Below are 17,189 nucleotides of genomic sequence, written 5' to 3' on the forward strand. Positions count from 1 at the left end.
ATTAAATTTTTTTTTTTGTATTTTAAAGGACACTGTCAGTAAAGATGAAAAAGAATGGGGGAAAATCTTTGTAACACACTTGACAAAAAACTAATTTTTAAAAATCTTAAAACACATTAAAAACAACAAAAATAAGCAAGTAATCAGAGATACATAAATCACCATTAATAGAATGAATTGCTTGATACATCTTAGGAAAATATACATCAATATTGCAATAAGATGATTCCACTTCAGAATGACTGTAACCATAAAGACTGAAAATAACACTTTAGAGACAGTGGAGAACCCGAAACCCTTCTGCACTAAGTAGACACACTGACCATATAACCTCTGCCTCTAGGCATATGCCTAAGAGTGTATGCCATAAGAATACATACATCTACAAACAAACAAACAAAAACAAAACCATGCATCAATGTTCATACCAACTGTATTCATCAGAGCCAAAATGTGGAAAATAATCCATCAATCTCTCAGGCCCTAAACTGATCAAATATAAATATCCATATCATCCTGATCTTCCTGAAGCACAGGTGAGCCCTAGAAGTGTTATGCTAAATCCAAAACCAATCTAAACTACTTACTATATTGTCTGTGTCATATAGGATTTTTAAATCGTCAAACCTGTGATTTGATTAAGTAGTTTGAATGATGGCTTAGAGGTGGGGAAATGCAGGACAAGAAGATAACTGAGCCATCTCTCTAGCTCCCTGTGGCATTTATTTTTTTATGTGATAAAATGTTATGTTTTTGGTTGATGGTGCATATCTCTCTAGAGAGGAAAATATTAGCTATATTTTAATTGAGTGATTAATTTGGCTTGTAAGTCATATTTTAATGGAGCTGCTTTTGTGTCCTTGCTTTTTAATCACCTTATAGAAAGGGTTGTTAGGAGAACAAGTTCATAAGTGATAGCTTGGTGTTGGACAGCAGCTTAGCATGGGGTAGTCTGGAAGAGTAAGGAAGCTAGCCTGGATATAGTTAAAGCATTTTTAAACTTCAGTAACAGCTGAAACAAAATCCATAAAATAGGATTAAGACTACTTGTACAACCAGGGAACAGTGAACAAGGGTATTTGGTTGCAGACATGACAGTTCTCTGAATCTCGTAGGTCTGTGTTTGATAGTGTGAGGTCATCAGCATCTTAAGCACACATTTGTGACTCATCAGCCAGTAGCTGGTATTTAAAACTGAGACTACAAATGATCACCAAAGAAGTGAGAATACAGGAAATGAGCAAATCTGCATTGTCCCCACCTTGGGTTGCCTAGCAAGAAATAAAGAGGCGTGGGTCCCTGTAGAAAGAGACAAAGCAAAGTGCTTGGTCCTAGGACCTGTGCAGGAAGTGTTCAATGTAGAGGGTGCAACCCATGTCCAGTCATTGTGGGAGCTACTGAACAGCCCATTAAATACAGTAAGAATCACCATTCGGCTTTGGGTTGTAATGACCAGGTTTTCTTGAGTGTTAAGATATGTAGTTGGAGTGAGTTTCACACACAACAGAAAAAGAAGGTTGTAGGCAGCCCTTCTGAGGACAACTTTGCGACGGAGGATTTGGGGGAGGGGACAGTAATTTGGAGCAAATGCCAACACCTTTTTTGTTATTATTTGCATGGAATAATGTTTGTACACTGATGCTCAGGAGGGAGGCTGGCCTCGTGCACGGGTGGAAGTGCTAAGCACAAGGGAATATTGGTAGTTTGTCACCAGCCAGATGGCAGAGCTTGCTGCAGACTCTAATAAGTGGGAGATGCAGCAGGGGAGCCTGTGACACTTAGAGCTTTTTGATCCTCACACCAACCCTGTGAGTTAGGCACTGTGATGATCCCCACTTATAGATGAGGGAACAGAAGCCATGTAAAATTATTCAGACATGAAAATCTGCAATGGATAGTAAACAACCTGCTTCTGGAAGGATGCTGTTAGTTCTGATCCTTAACTGGAAAACAACAGTTTTGTTTAATTATAAAAACTAAGGTTCTGAGCTGTCTCTTTAGTAAATATCCTGTTTTTAAATCACCCATCTACCCTATCCCTTCCTAGCCTCAGAAAGGGCCAGAAAGCTATCTAATGCTCTCAGGTCAGTGGTTACCCTGAAAGTGCCGTCCTTGTAAGATCAGTTTCTTAGAAGTGAGACATGCATTCTATCTATTTCTTCATGGCATTTAGGAGTCTAAAGTAAAAACCTTCTCTATTTCAAACTATCACCTATCTGCTGTTAGCTGATTATAGTCTGTTTCTACCCACTAAATCTGCAGCTTCCTCCCAGGGAGTCCCAGCCCTAATGGAGGCTTTTTCCTAACATATTTCCTAGGAAAATCTCTATGAGTTTTAAATAAGCCTGTCCAAATGGGCTGAGCACTTGCTGAGTGAATCTGCAGGAGAATACTTCTTGCAACTCAGTTTACTAATTCCTAGAAGGGAGGAGGGCGTGACAATTAAAAAGAACAAAACAAAGCCCACACTATTGTTTTGTGCAACCTTGTGAACTTAAAATATATTTATAATATTGTCTGTAGGTCCTTTCCAGTCTCAGAAAAAGAACTTATTCCACAAAATTGTCAGCAAATATAAGCACAAAAAGGAGAAGCCTAATGCTCCAGAAAAAGGTACTGGTGCCTTCCGTCCTCCATTAAGGTTTCTTGCTCACCTCCATTCCAGACTCATCCTTGAGCGAAGCTTATGCGCACCTACTTTCTTTTCTCCCCTTTGCTTGCTCAGTGCCATCAGCTCTTGACATGGGGCTTCATCCTTTCTACACTTTGTATCTATGCAAGTCTCCTTTACTTAGATCTCTGCTCAAATCCATTACTTGTCTCTTTGATCACAGCTCCATATGAATCCAAAAATTGTTATTTCTCATTTACATTTAGTATAATTTTAATTTAGTCTTCCAGGCCTCTTATCCATTTATTTTGTTTGGCTATTCTTATTTTTCTCCTATTGGCAACCTTTCACACAATGGCCACATATTCCTACTTTCCCAAATCCTACAGTTTATTGTCTTATGTAAGTCCAGCCATTTGCCATTTCTCTACTTTGTTAATTAAAATATCTTACAAACCTTTTTTTCTCCTAAATTGTAACATCTCTTCCCCATCTATGCTTTGTTGTTGGCTGAACTCTTCAATCTCCTTTAGCCACAGAACTATTATTTCCAGAGGGGACTAAGAACTTGGGCACTCTACCACTTCGCCCTTCTCTGAACATCCATTGCTATTGTGGTCCTGATGGACCCTTGAATGTGCTCCAGGTTCATCTTAAGATTTCTATTCTCATAGCTCAAGACTTTCATTCTTGCACATAAAAGATAAGTCCTCACTTCTCTCACAGTTCAGCCATGTGAACTTGGGAGCCGGAATTCCTTGGTGTCCTGCATGTCAGTGTCACAGCTTCCATAAACCTGCTCGTCTGAGGCTTGTTTGCACCCTGCTTGCATGGCCACGTATGCAGCCTGTCAGGCTTCGGAACTCAGGCTTCCATGCACTAGTGTGTGTGTATGTGCCCCTGTGTGTTCTGTACTGCAGCTTTTACTTCATCTCAGTTTCATAGCCACATCAACTTCTGGCATTACATACTGATGGTCAGCTTTCTTCCACTTCCAGTGAGTAAAATTATAATGTAGGTAAAATGTCAGCTTTGATTTCCTGACTAAATTTCCTGATTTACTGACCTTCAAATTGTCTTGATTAAAGTCAAGATATCGTCCAACATATTTCACAAATGACAGAATTTACTTATTTTTATCCATATCTTAAGTAGTCTCATTTGTTTACTTGGCAAATAGTTTTGAGAATAAAAATAATTGAAATTAAATTCTGCTTGATATTCATGTTGTTTGATATTCAAGTCATTTTGCACACACTTTGTTTGATGCTGTGTGTATCTGTGCTGGGATTAGAGTTTCACTGCCCTTTCCTTTTCTGTCCTTGTTTTTAGGAAGTGGGGATAAATGGTCACACAAGCAATTTTTCTTGGATGCCATTCACCCTACAGAAGGTAAAAGAAACATATTATCTAATTATATGTGGTTTAAGCTAAAAACGGAATAGTTTTTTAGTCCTTAAAAATTCAAAATGCATGTAGGGTCAACCAATATTAGATATATATTGAGACTGTTTTTTTTATTTTAAATCAACACTGTGCTTTGCTGCTAATCATCAGATAGGTGCCATGTAGTATTTAGTTTGGTAAAAGGTTTGCAGCCTTGGAATCACATTGACTCTAGACTCGAGTGTTTTTTGTTTGTTTGTTTGTTTGTTTTGTTTTTTTAACAATGTGTCTGTGATGCAGGAGTATAGGAGTCAGGACTGAGGAGTAGGGACCCTCCCTGGCTAGCTCAGCATGGCAAGCTAGCTAACAGAAGTGATTTTTGACCTGAGAATTGTTCCTTGTCCATTCACCCGAGGCATATGTATAGCCAAACTAGCCAGAAGTCCTAGTACAGATGTCAGTTTTATGTTCCCACACCCTACTTCTATATAAAATCTAATTGTAATTATTGTCATATAGTGAAATGTTACATCAGTGTTAAGGTGCTTTTTCTTCTTCCAACTCCCCCTACAACCCCCAAAACACACAAACAAAATATTTTCATTATAGATCTTTTAAAAGACTTACCATTTTAGTCATTACTTGTTACTTCATTAGATCTGTCTGTGGTTGTGAATCTTTGCACTTGAAAGGTGGAAATTAGGAGAAATTAAATGTTACCCTCAACTGTGCAGTGACTTTGAGACCCAGATGGGCTACATGAGACCTTGTAGAACAAAAAGTTACTTTATTTGAAAAGTCAATGGTATCTTCGAAATATTCCATTTTATAATTCTATATGCAAGTTGTATTCTCATTATATCAACAAAATGAAACCAATGCATAGTGAACCAGTATGCTTAAGACTAGATTAGGCACTTGATTGAATCCAACCCCTCCACCACCCACTTGAAATGATGTTTTTTTAAGTACATTTGACCCTGTAGAAATGTAGAGTGTGTGTATAGAATGATGTGGAAAACTCATTTGACATGAATTAGGGAGATCTGTGTTCTCAAACTTGCCACTAATGAGTACTGTTTAGTTGGACAAATAGCTTGCCCTCACTATAATTTACTCTATATTTGTATGAAACACATATGTTTTTCAGTACATTTGACCTTGCAGAATTTGGGGATGACCTACATGGTAATACATAAATGTTAGGTTCCATATCTCTCTTAACACATGGAGATTTTTCTCTGGTGTCTAATGGGGTCTGGGATGCTAGAAGCACATCCCAGCCTCTCTAACCTTCTGCCTTGGGTGGAAGTAGGGAAGGCAACCAGTTTTGAATCTGCCATGCAGTCCCCAGAGGTTAGTAGAAGTGGAGTTGTTATTGATGATACTTAATTACTTATATATTATTGATATATCTTGAGTAAAACTTTGGAGATCCAGCTCTGAAAAGTGTGAGTCCTTTACTTAAAATAGCGTGCAAATTCATTTTACATAGCCAGAAAAATGGAACTAAATTTAAGCATCAGAAAATCACTAGTGATTTAAAGTGGCTTGCTTTGGTTATTTACTTTGATGCCATCCCCAGTATTTAATTGTTCAGGTGGTAACACTGTGAACTACCCAGGCCTGTCTCATCCTTTCTTACACCTATGGCCATATCACCGTCTGTTAAGCTTTGCTTTGCAGGATGTAAATATAGAAAGACATAGAATGAAACCATAGTACAAGGTACTTTTAGCATGAGTCAAAAAGAAGAGGAAATTGTCCACAGCCTAGAATTGGCAAGTTTTTCTTCTCAACTAAGAAGACCTACCATAGCCACTGTTTGTCTTTCCATGGAATGTGGTGACTAAAGATTTCTAACTCCACAATGATGGCATGATGATAGTTAGTACTTAATGACACTTAGAGGGCTTTTCTTTTGTGAGTGTTTTCGATTTTGATTGTAACCCCGTTGAATTAAGGAGGATTATCAGCCCCAAACACCTGACTTTAAAAAAATAAAAATGAAGGTCAACTAAACCATAAAGAGGGAAGAAACCCGAATTCTCTCTCCTTAAGCTCTTTGGCCATTACTGTTTGATTTTCCCAAGCGGATCTGACAACTTTTAGCCCTCATTGGGTTTGCTGTAATCTCAGCATCCTGGAAACTAAGGTGGGAGGGGGTTGCCTTGAACGTTAGGGCAGCCTGAACTATGTAATAAGTGCCAAGCCAACCAGGGCTGTCTTGCAAAATCTCCATCAGAGTTAGAGTAGTTTCTTTGCAATGTGTAACCTAGTTTCAGGAGTTAACGTAACTGCAGGCAGCCTGTTTGTACAGGGGGACCTTTAGACATGATCCATACAGTCCGCCTGACTGGATCGGTTTCCCTAAGTTTGGAACTGTTGCTCTGTACCTCCAGGAAAGTCTCCCAGGATAATAGACCTGGCTCCTTCATTCCATCCATCCTCTTTTCATCTGGCATCTGACTTGTTTTAGTTCATGGGAGACCAACCAAAGGCAATGAGATTTCAGATACAGTCATAATGGTTTCAGTGCAACTGAATTTCCCACTTGGAATGTAAATTCCCGATTCTAGTAGCCTCCTGGGGTGCAGTCCAAGTACAGCACTGTTTTCCCAAAGAATACTCTCCACATTTGGGGAGTAGTTTGGAAAACAAAGCAGTCTCTTACTGCCCGGGTCCTAAAGTGGCTCCAGGACTGAGCTGGTGTTATCCCCCTCAGGTGATGCACTCCACGTGTGCTCCGGTTACTGTGAGTGTGAAAACTAGCCCTGTGGACTTGTTCCAGTGTGCCTGCGAATTTTATGTGTTCAATTAAAAGCCTAAAGAGAAATGACTAATGTGCTTTTGGATAGCAAAGTCTTTCTTTTCTCACGTACCCACTTGTTTGAGTAGGGGAAGAGGGCTTGATCTCCTCCCGAGCTGTTTGATTTTGTGCCCCGCATACCCTGCCACTCACTCGGTTGGTGTGGCTTAATACTGTTTTGTCACAGACGACTATGTATTTGACTACATATTGTCCCTGAGGGGTGACTCTTTACATAGGCCACTGCACATGGCAGCATTTTCTAGATTTAATCTCGAGGTAAAGTGTGGGGCAAACAAGACCTTTAACTCTGCACTCTAACTCTCTAACACAGTTTTGCTCTTATCCCGTACCTTTGTCAAGTATGAACGATCTGCAGGGTCTGTGATTACTGCTAGACCTGATAATAGGTTAGGTGAAATAATAATGATAATAAGTTTAGCTGTGTAAATTCTGGAATGCTGACACAGAGTTCCCATGGAACTATATTACACGCTGCCTTTCACCCAGTCTGTGACTGGTTACTTCTTTGCTTTCTCCTAGTAAGCTGACATCTAGAACTGTTTGTTGTCCCACCCTTTCTTTGACTTCCTCCTCCTGTCTGCATGTGGACCTGAATTCTCCTCCCATACTGGCCTTTAGCAACCATGTCTTTAGTCTCTAATGTGTCTCTGCTGGGTCATCTGGAGAGAATTTCAAAAGAGCCACACTTAGTAGGATACAATTACCTGAGGGTTCACCCGTGAAAAACAGTTAAAACAGGGCTAATCCACAGGTGTCCCTCTCACTTGGGACCCTGGAGCTGACGAAGGGGCTTATTTTTCTCATAACTGTTATTTTCTACAAAACCGTTATTATAGGCTATGTGGCAAAACCACCCTTTTCGGTCTGAGCGTCTTCTTTAGAGTTAATCTAGCCCAGTTCACATCCTTCCATAGAGACCCACGGTCCCACAACTAGTAAACTGCAGCTCAAGAGGAGAAACCTTGGGCTGGAGAGATGGATCAGTGGTTAAGAGCACTGACTGCACTTCCAGAGGTCCTGAGTTCAAATCCCAGCAACCACATGGTGGCTCACAACCATCTGTAATGAGATCTGACGCCCTCTTCTGGTGTGTCTGAAAACAGCTACAGTATATTCATATATAATAAGTAAATAAATCTAAAAAAAAAGATATTAAAAAAAAAAAAAGAGGAGAAACCTTGTGTCTGTGGCTGGTTTTGCTGAAACGCTATTGTCTCTGGAAGTCAGATGACATTTCACAAATCACTTGGCCTTTTATTTTCTTTGCCCCTTTTTCCAATGCAATTTTCTTTTCACCTTTGGACCTGTGCTTTGCCCTTCATACAACAAGTTTTTTCTGTTGTTTTGTTTTTGTTTTGGGGTTTTGGGTTTTTTTAAACAAATAGAAGTAGAAAAGGGAAATCAGTACGTTTTGGGGATGCCCCACCTGTAAATCAGCAGTGATACTGTAGTGGTGAGCAGAACTCCCTCTAGAGTGACAGGTGAAGGGTAAGCAAAGCTGAAGCTTATGAAAATGCAACACACATTATTTGATATTCATGTTAAATCCATGCTTTTAGCTTCTTCCATGTTGTCTGAGGCTTTGAGTTCTATTATTTCTAACTAAATTGTAGTGAATTTTTTATTAGAGTTTTTATGTTTAAAAAATTTACATGTATATACTTCCATTGGCCCATGTTCAACTAAGAAACAAAGAACCAGTAGTCTGAGCCTGAATACCTACGATGAAAGCTATTCCACCCTTGAACATAGGATTAGGTCTAAAATGATAAGAAGGCCCTTTTTCTGATTGTGGATTCTGTACTCAAAATAGAAGCCTGTTTACCAGGTGTTTTGAGGTAGTGCTGTTAAATCAGTGATTGCTACCTTACTGTCCCCACATAGCCATTTGTGTTGCAGTACTAAGATATTGATACAAGGCCAAAAGGAAGTCCATACTCTAATTGGTAAAATTGTAATAATTTTCCTATGTGTTTGGAATGTGAATCAACTTCTTTATTTCAGATATCTATGATTTTCAAGGCAAAAATTATTAATAATTTGTAGTCCTCTTTCAAAGCTATATCTAAATTCACTGTAGAGCTAGATTAAAATTTTCAGAAGTATTTATATCAACAAGTGAGTTTAACATACCCAGAGCTATTCTTACTAGATTTTTTTCTTGTTCTTTCTTTTTATACTGTACATATTTTTTTGTTTTTTGTTTGGTTGTTGGTTGGTTGGTTGGTTGGTTGGTTGGTTGGTTGGTTGGTTGGTTAGTTGGTTGGATTTTCAAGACAGAGTTTCTCTGGCTGTTATAAAACTCACTCTAGAGCAAGCTGACCTCAAGTTCAAAAATCCACCTGCCTCTGCCTCCCAAGTGCTGGGATTAAAGGAGTGCACAGCTTTTATATGTTAACAAAGTGCCTAACTTCAGATCCCTCAGTTAATTTGTACTCTTTGTTTGATCTTCTCAGACTTTGTCATGTCAAATTTTGATTTCCTGACCTAGTCTTCCCTTTTCTTTGTCAAAAATGATTTCTATGCCTACCATAAGGAGCTTAAATGACTACTAATATTGATAGAAAAGTGCTTAATGTTTTTCCTGTGCAAAACCTTAGACCAGCCACTGGCATTTTTAAAAAAGTCCCAGTCATAAAATTTGGTTGCTTTTACTTTCAAAATCAATTTATTTTATATGTATGGGTGTTTTGCCTCCTTGTGTAGGTATTTTACCTGCATGTATATCTGTGCATTACATGTGTGCCTAATGTTCACCAAGGCCCAAAGACATTATTGAATACCCTGGGATTGGAGATACTGTGGTGATACTAAAGGTTATTGCTTGCCAGATGGGTGCTGGGAATCAAACTCAGGTCCTCAGGAAGAGAAGCCATTGAGCTTAGTGCTGAGTCATATCTCTAGTCCCATAGTATATTTACTTTTTCATGTTTACTGTACTATAATTACATGTTCTTTTTTTTTTTTTACTTTCAAAATAAGGGGGGTGAGAAGGAGGAATACATAAGGAAGTTAGTGTGTGAGACAAGAGTTCTCATGTAATCAGAATTAAGGAAGAACATTTTAAAATTTGGCCTGTACCTTCCTTACACTTGATTCGAGTCACTGAGAATTCAGTCCTGTGTTATTAAATGATTTATTGGTTTTGCAATTACTCAGTCTCTCCATGAACTGTGCTTCATTCAATTATCTCATTAAGCCTGTTCACTCTGTTCTAGAATTCAGAGTTTCATTTGCGTGCTGACCTTACCAGTGTTTATCTTATCCTTACTTGTTAAGTCAGTGTGCATAAGAAAAGTTTAAGCCTCACAATTTTTTCTTCTACTCAGTCCAGCCTGGTACTTAAAGGTAAATGGCCCAGCTATAAATGTGAATTTAAGAAGTGCATATTTAATCTCTGTGTCTTCAGACAAGAAAGTACTGTTAGCACCATACCAAACTTTACTGGCCCAGAAGATCTCAGGAAGGTGCTCTGATCACTCCCAGGACTTGTGATCTCTTAGGATACAGGCAGAAGGTTTGCCTGCATTAATACCTCCACCTACCAGATCAAACTCTCTACCAGATCCAAAGACAATTAATTAAACGGGAGTGAGGGAGTTGGGGGTGGACGTCACTGGTTGGATGCAGGTTACGAAATGCTTGCAGGTCCTATGTAATATAGTCCTTCACAACATAAAAGAGGCATGAGAGGATGTGCTTGAAACCTCTACAAATTTAAGAAAAATATAAGTAAGTAGTAAGCAAACTGTGGGAATGTTTCATTTCTTTCTTTTCTCTTTTTCTTTCTTTCTTTTTTTTTGTTTTGTTTTCTGTCAATGTTCTAAAAACTCTTCAGTGTAAATTTCCTATTCAGATAGGTCAGGCACGCAGAACATGTCTTTTCCAGAGTGGTGCCTTGTGGTTTTGTGTATAACTGTGTGTTTATCCTATTTCAGCCATATTTTCAGAAGATAAAAACACCACAGAGCCTGCTTATAAGGTTAAAACTGCCCTATCCATTCCCAACACTCCAGAGCCAACAGCAATGCAAGAACCTTTGGTGGGCAGCCAAAAGAGAAAAGCAAGAAAAACCAAGATCACACACCTTGTCAGGACTGCAGATGGCCGAGTATCACCAGCAGGAGGTTCTTTGGGTAAGAAGCAAGATCTATAGATCAAGGTTGTGAGAGCCAGCAAGTGTCCACCATGGCTACATTGGTCTCCAAGTGACTATGAATGAAAGAAGACCTGCTGTGTTTTACAACTTTCTCCTCCACACATGCTCTAAAGCCATAGCTGTTTCTCCAAGTGTGTGTCTGAATCGCTAGAAAGGAGAGGTAATCTTTAGGGGTGTTGGATGCTTTTCATCAGAATGCCCTAAAACAGTCTTAAGTAAATTCCAGAGTCTAGACTTTCAAAGCTACTAGATGGATCTGGGTGAGTTCATGGTGTTCTATTCATATCGCTATAAGCCAGGTTATTAGATATTCAATGCAATGAATTATGGACCTAAAAATATATTCAGCATTTTCTATAGTGCTGATTCAAACCACTAGGGGAGCCTGAGAATGTGTTACATCTCTTATTTTTCTGATCTAAACAGACAGTAAAATTACCCACTTCCTTTCTTAGCTGTCATCTATTTCTTGTTTCTGCTGGTTTGTTTAACAGTAGAATTTTCTGAAAGGCTCAAGGTTAAAGGGTAGAGTAATGAGTGAGCATCCCCTGAAGATCTTGGGGTGACAGCTAGGTGTAGTGACCTGTGCTGTTATCTCCCAGTAGGTGTAGCATTCCATTTGATCTGATCTGGGTTAATATCAGTCTTCACAGAGATGAACTGCTTGCTGAGTTAGAAGGAGAGGGCAGTTTATTAATTTTGCCCTTTTCTTGTGTCTTGTGGTTTTAAATGATTGTTAGAACCACAAGGCATATTGAGACTCCTCGTTCTACCGTCATGTCAGAGGGGAGACGTTGAAGAGTTGGGGTTCTGTGAGTGGGAGGTCTCCACAGGGTCTGGCTGGTCCACTCCTCACTTTCTAATCTACATTCCGATCTGTTACTTTAATTTTATTTTTCCTTATTTTTATTTCACTTATTTTCACTTACATATTAAAATAGTAGGTGCCATAACGACATTCTTACTCATGTATGTAATGTGATATGATGATATTTAGCTCCCATTACTCTGTCTTCTCCCCTGACTGGTCCCCTTTTCCCAAAAACTCTTTCTACTTTTCATGTGTAACTTTCATTTCATAGATTGCTACATCCTTGTTCATTTGCGTCCTCATTCTTTCTCCGTTGTAGGAAAAAAAGAGAAATGTTAGAAAATAACTCCCTTTTACATAGGAAAGCCACCATGCTACTTTCGTGTCTTAATTATAATAGCATATCTTTTGTTGGTTTTCTATATTTAAATGTTATTTAAAATTCTGTGTCTCCTACAATGTTTGCATAATAAGGGAAGTATTCTCCCTTTGTCTTTTCATAGGTATTAGAAAGCCCTTTGTCTCTGTTCCATGAGGTCTTTGGAACAAAGTGACAAGTGGAGCTCAGCAGGACTGATTATCTGTTGTTTAGTCCATTCTACCTGTTAGCATTACGTAAGACCCGCAGCCCACATTACTGTGACAGTATTACTGTACGCAAGTCTCTTGGGTTTTATTTTGGTTCCAACTCACGCTAACACTGAACCAGCTCTTTGACTGTGAATAAAACGTACTTTGCAGTTAGGTTTAGGGTAGAGTTCACAGTTGCCATTGGGCTTAATGAAAGTACTTTGTACCTTGGAAAAAGAGATTCGGTCTAATCCTTGCTACTTGAAGGTAGCAGATAGACATGGTAGGACAAACAGCTCTCCACACTATCTGGCACAGTGCTTCCCTGGGATCCTTCTCTGAGTGATCCTCCTGTGATAGATTCCTCTTTTGTTTCAGATGACAAACCAAAGGAGCAACTGCAGAGGAGTCTCCCCAAAGTGCCCCAGACATACTGCGGTGATAATTGCTCACACAATACGGTCGAGGAGCCACGGAGCAGTACTCCAGAAATGCCTGCTGTGTCTGCATTCTTTAGCCTCACTGCACTGGCTGAGGTTGCAGCCATGGAGAATGTTCACAGGTGAGTGATCAAACATGCGTGGAGGAACCAGCCGACCATTCCAGAACTGACCTCCTGTCACACAGTGTTCTGGGTTTCCTACTGAATTCAAGGGCATGGCTATTTATATGTATGTGTGAATTAACAGTGTGGGAAACATTAGCGAACAAGGCAACTAAGTATCTGAATATCAGAGTATCCCGTGGGTAAACTTTAATCCCATGAAAATCCTATGAGTAAAGAAGCAGGATTCTGTAAGCATTCTGGAGTTAGATCTTGAAGGCAGTATGGGGGAAGAAGAGTCCAGTACCCTGAGTGTGATGACTCCCTCTCTCACTCCTAGCACTTGTTTTGTATATGTCAGGAGTGGCTGTAGTTGTTAATTCTGTTGCTCTGATAAAACTCCATGACTAAAGCAACTTAGGAAAGAAAGGTCTGTTTGAGCTTATAGTTTTAGAGGGTAAGAGTCCCTCATGGTGGGGAGCCATGGCAACAAGCAGCAGGCCCCATGGCAGGAGCAGGTAGCTGAGAGCTCTATCTCAGCCCTGAGCACAAAGCAGAGAAGCAGGAAGTGAGGAAAGACGAAGCACCTCCCCAGTCACATACGTCTTCCAGCAAGACTCCATCTCTCAGAGATTGATTCCATGACCTCCCCAAACACCACCACTCTCTGGACCAAATGCTCAGGTATCCAAGCGAGGGGGGATCTTTTTCATTTAAATGAGCACAGTTGCACTGATCTCATGGAGATGTTGTGTGAGTGATTGTGGCATCTCAGTGGTAAGGATTTTGTTGGTAGCTACGGCAGTAGCCCATCAGAACACTGCGGGTTCACGATAAAGTTCATTTTGACATCTGACTCATGGTACACAGAGCCTATTAGTTTTCTTCAACACTCTGATCTGCAACTCATTTTCTCACCTTAAGTTGAACAGGACAATATCCCTAAAGAATCACATGCTACAGGGATCTGTCCAAATCAGTCATGAAAACTCTTTAGTTCCCATAGAAAGCATAATGCGTTCTATCTTCAGCTATGCAGTGGATCCTTGGGGAAAGAAAGGACTTTTTAATGAATGCAGGTTTTTACTTTTTTATTCAAAGTGAATTCCCCACTGAAGAATAACTTTATTTATTAGACTTTCAATTGAGCACAGGATCTTTAAAAGCCCACCATGCCCCTCTTACCTCCAGGTAAACCTGAAGGCCCAGTTAGCAACTGTCTCCTGTTAGCGGTCTCCTCCCTTTACCTGTTAATGTAGTTAATATAATAATAGTGCCCCCTCAGGTCAGCCTCCAGAGAGCTCCAGGAAGTCCCATTCCTTTTCAGTAGCACAGGCAACTTCCCAGTAAGGAGTGAGTGCTGGCACAGTGCTGGGATCTGCTAAGACTGTGAGAAAGATGATACTTCTCCACTTGCACACTCAATGAGAATCATAGTAAAGGCCTCAGAAAAGGCCACAGTCCCCTCACTCCTGCAACCTTCTCTTCTACTGTAATTGCATCATTGTCCTGTCAGCTAGCTTTAGCAGCAGCAAAACACCCAAGCAAGCCTTTCCACTCTCATCAAACCTACTCCCTGCCCTCCACAGCCTTGCTGTGTGCTCATGGAATACTGACCCTGGCCAGCTAGGCCATGCTTGCCTTTGTACATCCTCACAGGTGAATTGCTGTTCCTCTTTCCAGCCCTTGTGTTTAGTCTCCTTCTCTCAGACACCCTCATGCTACCTCAGCTTGCGTGCCTCATGCAAGTGTATGTGGACCCTTCTGAGACCAGCTGCCCACTGGGTTGTAATTATGTCTGCTGCTAGTTCATCTCCTCCTGATGCATGTTGAAAGTAAAGCATTGATTTTATTTTTTGTGTCCCAGCTTAGGTGACTCTGGTTCTAGCAGTAGGTGAATGGATGAGGTAGTTCTCAATGTGTGGCTCCCTAACTGTGTAGGGATAGATAGATACTGTGTATGAGGCTTATCTATTGCTTCTCATTAGAGTGAACAGCATCAGTTACTAAAGTTATGCCACTAGCCTAACAAATGGTAATGTTCTTCTCTTTTCCTTGTTTTCTTTTTTCCTTTCCCAGAATTTCCTAAATTTTTTTAAGCACACATAATAATGAAGGTTTAAACCAGCATTTTAAATCCATTTTTTCAAAGAAAGTACTAAACATATTGGACAGTTAGCACTTAACAGCAACCATGCATGAATGAACAAATTAATAGAAACTTGGTCCTAGTATGTTTTCTGTTTCTAAAATTCTTAATATCTTGTATACTTCTAGTATTCTACATAACAGAATTACTTTTCTTTTTTGCACACTCAGAGAAATGTGGATATAATTATAAAGCAGGTATTTGCTGCATTTTTAAATCACCGCTGTGTGTTTTGGGCATCTTTATTGGAAGTGAGAGCCATGGAACACTGCTGCCGGTTCAGCTGTTTCCAGTGCTCTTGTGCACCATAGGCCAGAGCCGCCTCGGTGTGTTTGTCCGGGCATGGCGTGTTTGTTGGTTCACCCCTGCCTTCTTAGGGTGAAAAACTTGGCTGAAACTGCCAAAAATTTTGAATAGGACTTTCACAATAATGAGGTGTGTGTGTGTGTGTGTGTGTCTGTGTGTGTGTGTATAATTTTACTACTAGACATACAAAATTGTGAAAAACTGCTGTACACAGATTCAATCCAAAGGATAGAAGTCTCCATGGATTCTCCAGTTCTGTCAGGATTTTTTTCCTCTGTGTATTATACTGATTTTGGCCGACAGGCTGGATGTTCTTGCCATTTAAAAATCAGTATCAGTGCTTGATCTCTTCACTGATGGGTTTGCTCCATGTACCCGTGAGATATCATACAGAAGGTCCATGTTGCCTCTTGTTTATTTTTGTTCTTTTTATTGTTACTCTGTCTGAGTCTCAGTCTATCTTTCTCTTCAGAAAAACTTAAGTTTTAAATTAGGTGTATTATCCACCTTAAGAAATGAGCCTGGGTATTACCAACCAAATTAAGAGAGTTTCCTCTTTCGGCACATTGAACACAGGAAATTGTCATTTAAATATCCGTGCATTAAGAGAAAGGTGTTACCAAAGAACATCACTCTTGGCTGAAAGTTTTTCACATCTAAAGCAGGTGCTTAAGAATACTGTGGGACTGTGGGTATGTCGGTTTTGGGGTTTAGTTTATTTTAGTCTCTACAGAGTGGAAGGCCTTAGCTTTGTACAGTAACAAGAAAATACATTGTTAAGAGGTTGGAAGGAGGGGAACACATGACTTTTCAGAAAAGAAAGAAAAAGAAGACACAAAGTCAAGTTCTAAGGACAAATCCAGCTTTAATTAAATGACTAAGTAGCAATTAATTACTATTAAGTGGGACAATGGAAAGTTCCTATCACTTATTGGTCATATCTCAGATTATATGCCCTCAGTAAGTGACATTTTTCCTCTTGTTTTACAGAGGTCAGAGATCAACTCCGCTCACCCATGATGGACAGCCAAAAGAAATGCCGCAGGCTCATGTACTTATTTCTTGCGCTGACCAGTGACGCGCCCTTTAATTGTAAAACATTGTGCTTTACCTTCTACCCTAGCCTTGTCTTTACCAGGGATGCTATCGAGTCCATGCGGTGGGAAGTACAGACTGCAGACAAGTGCTTGTTGCCCCACACTGCCCAGAATCACTTGAAGCAGAACTTAGCATTCTGGGCCCATTTGTTGTTTCAGAAGGCACAATTTCTGAGGGCAGTGTTACTGTGTGATACTGAGCAAAAGCAAAGTGACCTGGACCTTTGCTTTGCATGGAAGGAAGGCTTTTTAATGGTGACCAGTGGTGACTTGGTAAAAGGCTGCCTTTGCTGTAGCTCATCCAGCATCTCTTTTACCAACCAGAGAGTGTGAAACTAGTTTCATATATTATCTAGTTATTCTTTCAAAACAAACAAGAAAACCCTGACGCACTGCACTAGTTATTATTAGATATTCTTAGTCTTTTGTACATGAAGATTTAAGTTCTAAGATGGTTTATATAATAGGTTATACCTACATTTATATTGTAGAATAAATATTAAAAAGCCTGTACCAGAGACTCCCAAGCAGCATGGGCAGGCAGACGTACCATTGTTAGCGGTGTATGCTCGGCCTCGTGGTCCATATATTCTGCACTTTTATATTTGCCACCAGAGTGGTAGTGGTAGTTTGCTGGCAGAGAGAGAGAGAGAGAGAGAGAGAGAGAGGGAGGGAGGGAGGGAGAGAGAGAGAGAGAGAGAGAGAGAGAGAGAGAGAGAGAGA

General features: G+C 39.9%; 1 protein-coding gene across 7 annotated transcripts in view; it reads left to right on the forward strand.

Annotated features, from left to right (window-relative positions):
• Bbx (BBX high mobility group box domain containing) overlaps positions 1-16,562 on the forward strand; it is a 225,199-nt gene extending 208,637 nt beyond the window's left edge. For 5 of the 7 annotated variants that reach the window (XM_028755587.1, XM_028755590.1, XM_028755594.1 and 2 more), the window contains 5 exons: positions 2,524-2,613; positions 3,944-4,003; positions 10,769-10,966; positions 12,749-12,932; positions 16,360-16,562. In XM_028755587.1, coding sequence (XP_028611420.1) covers positions 2,524-2,613; positions 3,944-4,003; positions 10,769-10,966; positions 12,749-12,932; positions 16,360-16,447 — 620 coding nt within the window. In that variant the 3' untranslated portion in view covers positions 16,448-16,562. The remainder of the gene's footprint in view (positions 1-2,523; positions 2,614-3,943; positions 4,004-10,768; positions 10,967-12,748; positions 12,933-16,359) is intronic. The other 2 variants (XM_028755591.1, XM_028755592.1) reach the window with 2 other exon arrangements.
• Positions 16,563-17,189: the final 627 nt, after the last annotated feature.

The sequence above is a fragment of the Grammomys surdaster genome, unplaced genomic scaffold (genome assembly GCF_004785775.1).
Source record: "Grammomys surdaster isolate TR1022 unplaced genomic scaffold, NIH_TR_1.0 126066, whole genome shotgun sequence".
Taxonomy (NCBI): Eukaryota; Metazoa; Chordata; class Mammalia; order Rodentia; family Muridae; genus Grammomys; species Grammomys surdaster.